The 6,121-nt window shown below is 38.8% G+C and overlaps 1 protein-coding gene across 2 annotated transcripts; it reads left to right on the top strand.

The window, feature by feature from the left end:
• The first annotated feature begins 252 nt into the window (after window positions 1–252).
• LOC108681270 lies at window positions 253–5,809 on the top strand. 2 transcript variants are annotated; one of them, XM_018170289.2, is made up of 11 exons: window positions 253–443; window positions 953–1,718; window positions 1,902–2,038; window positions 2,274–2,375; window positions 2,604–3,314; window positions 3,496–3,712; window positions 3,977–4,085; window positions 4,316–4,407; window positions 4,786–5,042; window positions 5,335–5,439; window positions 5,639–5,809. In XM_018170289.2, the coding sequence occupies exons 1-11, from the start codon at window positions 333–335 to the stop codon at window positions 5,798–5,800; spliced, it is 2,769 nt and encodes a 922-aa protein (XP_018025778.1). In that variant the 5' UTR covers window positions 253–332; the 3' UTR covers window positions 5,801–5,809. The 2 variants fall into 2 exon arrangements, with proteins under 2 accessions (XP_018025778.1, XP_018025779.1); XM_018170290.2 differs by lacking the exons at window positions 5,335–5,439; window positions 5,639–5,809 and having other exon boundaries at window positions 4,311–4,407; window positions 4,786–4,852.
• Window positions 5,810–6,121: the final 312 nt, after the last annotated feature.

The following is a 6,121-nucleotide window of genomic DNA, read 5'->3' as shown; positions in this document are numbered from 1 at the left end:
AAATATTAATAAAACTGCACAATTGGGCTGCAATATTCCAAATATATAAAAAAATTGTCACTTTTGAGTTGCAGTATTTCATTCATAATTAGAACAATTCTAAAAAAAGAGATAAACATTTCTACAAAAGAAATCACTCAAGAGCCAAACTCTGTAAATATAGTATCTCCTAGAAACCCACCATGCCCAAAAACCAACACTCTAATAAACAATATATATGTATTTCTGAAAAATTCTCTTTTTTGCTTTTCAGAGTGCTGAACATTCCAAAAACTTGGAAAATATTGAAAATACATTTTTCTAGTTACTATTGTTGATGCAAAGATTATGTCATGTCACTATCACAGTCTTGTTTGTTGCTGGCAGTGAGTGGAGATGATGCAGGTAGTGCTGAACTCCAACAGATCCTGCATGTCCCATCTCAGGCTTTCAAATCATTCAATGTGAGTTGTATGAATTTTTTGATATCATTCGTGCAATCATTATAATTGGATTCCTATTCTTGACTTGATTTTTGTAAATTGCTTGCTCTGCCTTTTTTATTTTTACAATATTGTAAAACGTTTGCTTTCTTCAACTCTAATTTATTTATGTAGCTTTATGCTGTAATGAAAGGTTGATTATTTATCAATATCTTAATAAAAGTTTATCTAAGTTTAATTATCAATATCTTGATTATTTTGTAAAACATTAGGGATTCTCTTTTTGGAATAATTGTCAAATTGCAATGAATTTTTGTATCCTTAACTAACTACAATTTTCCAGTTGAAGTTATTGAACTGTCTTCTGATTAGTATTACCTATATAAGATGGAACAGAATCTAAAACTCTCTTCTCTCTGACTCGAGTTCATATGCATATTTCTGAAAAATTCCAGTATTTTTTTTTATTTTGGTGCAAATTCTGGGATTAAATCTTTTTCACAAATGTTGATTTTATTCAATTTTTGCAGGTGCTAACACATGTGCACTATGTCCGAGTGCCACTGTCTCAGAAGACCTTTTGTATTGCAAAACTGGCCAGTGCAGTTGGTGTGTCCGAGATAAGAAGCAAATCAATACCTGGAAACTTTAAAGTCTTCCCTGCCAGATGTTGCTTTTCTGTTACTGGTGGCTCTGAGTGGGATGGGAAAACCACTCTGGTTGCAGCAACTGACATCAAAATATTGAAGAAAACTTCAATCAAGTCTGTCTGTGTAAAAGTCTTGCTGAAATCTAAAAATGATGTTATCAACATGGAAAAAAATACAAATCTCTATCTAAAAGTTATAGAGAATATAATTTCCTCTTATGGAATTGTCAGTCATTGTGTGATTAGATGTCATTATAACACTCTAGCACAAGTCTTTGGTATAAGAAAAATCTTCATTTGCTCAATGAAAAGTTGTAACAATCAAAGTTCATCATGTAGTAACTTCAATGATTCATTTGACTGTGTAGGTGTTAAGTTCAATGATTCTTCCAATACTAGACAAATCGAGTTGGAGCTCAAACAAGGTACTTCCCCATGTGGATGTAGCGAAAGTTGTTTTAGAGCAAACCCTGAACGCTTGCAGAGAAGCAATGGCAGGGTGACTGTTTGTAGCGTTGCTCAGGAAGACCAGCTATCAAACTCACAAACAAATTATTCCATCAATCTGCATGAGGCTATTATGCAGCAAGGGTTGACTGTCCAAGACAAATCCCTTGAAAAGCTCTTTATTGCACAGAAAACTGAAGGTAATATTATTTAACTAGATAGTGATATACTATCCATGTTTTCAATACCAATTTATTAACATTTTTCATGTTGCAACTTCTTGTCACTAGTTGGTCTGGTCTATCTGCGCTATTAGAACAGTTACTGATAAGTAAACAAAATGAACGTGTTTTTTTCACAAATTTTCTTATTGATGTTTACAGGTTTGTTGTTGCTGGTGATAGGGTTGTCAGGTTGGGGCAAGACGTCACTGCTGCACAGGGTAGCCATGACGGCAAGAACCCCTGTGGTTAGTATTGACTGCCGTACGATGAAGCCCAACATAGACGCTATCTTCCAGGTAAATGCCCAATAATCAACTTGCTTAATGTTTTTAAGCATCAGTTTCTGCTATGTTACTTCCAACAAATTTCATCAAGTACGGTATTGAATCAGGATGAATAATTCAACATTTTATGTAATAATTACTAGTACAAATCTAGCATATTTCATTGATGAATATTTGGCTTTACCTGGATCATAGCGTCAGTAATTTCCTTATGCATGTACAATTGTTGTATTCTCTCTTGGTTTAGATGAAGACACAGCTACCGACAGAACGCCCTGGATTGTTGCTACTGCGCAGGCTTGACACCTTGTTTGCTGCCTCTAAAAAGCCTGATCATATCATTAATGAAGTAAGCATCTGTAGTTGGTTTTAGACGCCGCCATGAACATTTATTATCAGATCGGTTAATTTGCTCCTAGAACATTGTGAATACTTTAAAACGGACCAAGTATATATATTATTGGAATTTCCGACACGGCTAGACATGAATGTTGAAATTCTGCCTCTTTAAATGGACTTATCACTTCATACAGATCAACTGATGTCAATTCTAAACTACATTGCATAACTTTGGCAGATCGTCGGCGCAATTCTCTGCTACCTGCAACAGAAGGGAGTGTGTGTGGTAGTCACCGCTCCTGATATCGGTTCATTACCTCCTGACCTGGTGGCCCTGCCCTACATCGAACTCAACGTTGGCTCTTCAACTGTTCCTTACCGACGAGCTATACTACGCCATTTTCTTGCTGACTATAACTTGGCTGATTATAAAGCAGGTGCTCACGAGATGCCAGCAGACTATGCACCTAAACGATCATTAGTTGATTCATATCCTTCTCAAGAACATAAGCTGCCTGGTTCTTGCTCACTTTCTACGAGAAGAAATTCAATTGAGCCTGAACTATCATACAATATGATTGGGGATGACCCTAGCGGCTCCCAACAATTTGAAGTTGACGTCGATTCAATATATTCTGTGACGACCAGAGATGCTTCACCAAAATATGATATCAAATCAGGCAGTCCTGTTGACGTCATTACGGACTCGGTCAGGAATTTGAATCTCAATGATAAAGATTCTGAGCAAATGTCTTCCTCCAAATCAATGTGTTCAGAAGTTGTTGCTTTGAATCCTGCTTCATCAAAGGAGAGATTGACCCATCAAATACAATTAGCTGAGGGCTCTATAGCTGACCAACTGGCGCGCATCACTCCAGGATATGTGGCCAGCGACATCCAAGACTTATTGTCTCTTGGTCAAGAGAAGTTGCTTATAACAGGAGAAGAGGTAAAAATTACATTAGAATCTGCATTCGAACTGTAAATTTTTATTTTCGCAAATCAATTTTACTTCTCAATTGTGCTACGCAAATTTAATTCCTAATTAGTGAAATGAAAGCAAGTTAGTGAATTCAATCATTTATTTGTGTTTATTTCACTATTCTTATATCACGTTGTAATTTTATTAGGCGATCAGCCCCGCAGACATGATGTCGGCAGCAGTGGAGGAGCTCAGGACTTTTCGCCCGCGCGTGCTGCGTAGCAGTGAGCTGCTGGGAGACCGCCCCGTGGCCCACACTCTCGGTGGCCTCGAATATTTGCAGGAACTTTTATCTGACATACTCAAGATTACCGTCTCCGGTGCTGATGAAGACCTCTCACTCTTGGGGGTGAAACCCACCAGAGGTGCGGCCTTACCACGGCTAACACTGCCCTCACTTTGTATCGAAACTGACTGTTCAATTTTGCAATGTTTATGCTTTATTTCTTTCCTAACCTGCGCTCGTACGTTTTTATATGATATTAGACGCTGTGAGAATTTAAACTTTTTGTGAATATGACTGCTTGATATCGATTTGGCTGTCGAGTCGTATTCTTTCTCGCCAAGCGTACCTATATTTTGATCGCCGTATTTGCGTGGCATGCTGAATCAAGTTCTGTTGCGGTCAGGGGTGCTCTTGTACGGGCCGCCGGGGTGCGGCAAAACGCAGCTTATCTGCCGCCTGGCGTCCAGTAAAGGCTGCGCATTCTTCGCCATTCAGCCCAAGCATATCCTGAGGTTAGACAATGATTCTCTGTTTATAGCTCATATACGTATTACCAATGTATATTAAAATCACTTAACATAATAACATAACATAATGATGTCGGCGCTGAAATGTAGGCCCGATGTGGCCTGATGATGTTAAGAGCCACTGACAATATTAGTCATTTTATATGTATGATTGTATAATATATTATGAAAATGTATTTTTTTCTACTGGCTTTGTATGTTATTTTCAAGCATAGCCCTTATGTGGGAGAGTCCGAGCAAAAATTGTCGCACGTCTTCCAGACAGCCAGGCAGGCGCGTCCTGCCATCCTGTTCTTTGATGAAATAGGTGAGTCTATTTACGGGTAGATCAGGATTATTATCCAATTAGAGTCGTAGTTTCTAATCCTATTACTAATCCTGTATGCATTTCCATTCATTCGTCGTAATTTATATCTCAAATGTTCTGATTATTAAATTTAATCTATTTTTTTTTCAGAGATATTTTTCTTTATCATTTAAAAGAATTTGTGTATAGATGATTCTGATGAATCAGAAGTCCCGACACTCTTAAGTATGAATGAAATGTAGTCACCAACTAACCGAAAGTTTACAGTTAATTTTATCCCATCTACTAACGCTGACCTTTATATCTTGTTGCTGATATCATACAAGCTGTCGCTGACCTTTATTTCTTATTGCTGCTAACATATATGCTGTCATTTAGATGGCATCTTCGGAGATCGAGGAAGTGGTGACGGTGAGGCAGGAGGTGTGCGTAACCGCCTCATAACAGAGCTGCTACAGACCATGGACGGCGCCCTGGCTTACTCTGACGGCTCAAACCTCATGACGGGGCTGCTGGTGTGCGGCGCTACCAACAACCCTGACAGACTGGACCACGCCCTCCTCAGACCAGGCCGCTTTGACAGGGTTGTGTATGTCCCACCACCAGACCCTGAGCAGAGGCTTCACATACTCATGGTATGTTGATATTTCCTCGGTCATTTTATCCTGATCACATGTAATAGCAAGATTTTAATTTCTTGTTGAGAAAACTTTTTGTTGTTCGATTGCATATTGACATATAATACCTGCTGGAAATTCTGGACAGCTGTGGAGCTGTGTTTAATTTTCAAGGTTTGCTGTATATTTTCAGAGTTGTATTTCCTTGGCATACAATTATGTTTGGATTTAAGAAAATGATCAATACGCTAGCAAAATAAATGAATGTAAATAAGACGTAAATCATGTGGCGCATGCGGTGTATTTCAAGGCCAAGTGCCAGAGACTGGAGCTGAACGAGCCTGAGGTGCTGGAAGAGCTCGCAGCCGAGACGGACCTCTTTACTGGATCTGATCTGGAAGGCGTAGTGCAAGAGGTGGGCTGTAGGTTCTGCTAATTCCTCTATTTCAACCAAGCTCAAGATGAACTTAAGTGTCAATATATATCTCAAATTTTTCCATTTTAGAATTTCTTTCTGGTCTGAGGTTATTGATTACCCACGATTTCTTTCTGTAAATACACGCAACGCTTTCCCGCTGGAGATTATGGTTTAATAGCATAATTCATTTGTTCAGGCCACGACCATTGCCCTGTTGCAGTCCTCGCTTACATCTGACGGCAACGTTCTAATCACCGCTTCATCCTTACGTGAAATATGCCGGAAGACGAAGCCAAAACTCACGCCGGAAATTATTTCTAGGTATGAAGCATTCCAGTCCAGATCGACTAATACATAAATGATGAGTCGGAAAATCTGGTTGTTTCATTTCTATTGATAGAGTCTAGTCGTATCGGCGTTGCAGATTAGGCAACGACAATGACGATTAGGGCTTGTGCCGATTATAGACATCAGAGTTTTTTCAGTTTTCTGCGGCTTGAGCAGGTAACTTTCGTTCCTTTACACTCGTATACCTCGTTAATGTTGACTATTATTACTCACAGCTATCTTAATCCTTTACCGCCGTATGTCACTCTCCGGGAACATAACTTTCAACTTGATATTCTCCGGGAACATAACTTTCAACTTGAATTATACGTAAACTATTGAATGTAGTAAC

This window comes from Hyalella azteca, unplaced genomic scaffold, assembly GCF_000764305.2.
Source record: "Hyalella azteca isolate HAZT.00-mixed unplaced genomic scaffold, Hazt_2.0.2 contig3849, whole genome shotgun sequence".
Taxonomy (NCBI): Eukaryota; Metazoa; Arthropoda; class Malacostraca; order Amphipoda; family Hyalellidae; genus Hyalella; species Hyalella azteca.
The sequence above is the reverse complement of the archived record's forward strand: the minus strand, read 5'-3'. Positions and strand labels throughout refer to the sequence as shown.

What these genes read in the sequence shown, in the direction of transcription:
- LOC108681270 (XM_018170289.2), top strand. Translation starts at nt 333, where the DNA reads ATGTCACTATCACAGTCTTGTTTGTTGCTGGCAGTGAGTGGAGATGAT. An exon ending in TATTGCACAGAAAACTGAAG is followed by an intron (nt 1,719 to 1,901) that starts GTAATATTATTT and finishes TGATGTTTACAG; the next exon opens with GTTTGTTGTTGCTGGTGATA. An exon ending in AGAGGCTTCACATACTCATG is followed by an intron (nt 5,043 to 5,334) that starts GTATGTTGATAT and finishes GTGTATTTCAAG; the next exon opens with GCCAAGTGCCAGAGACTGGA.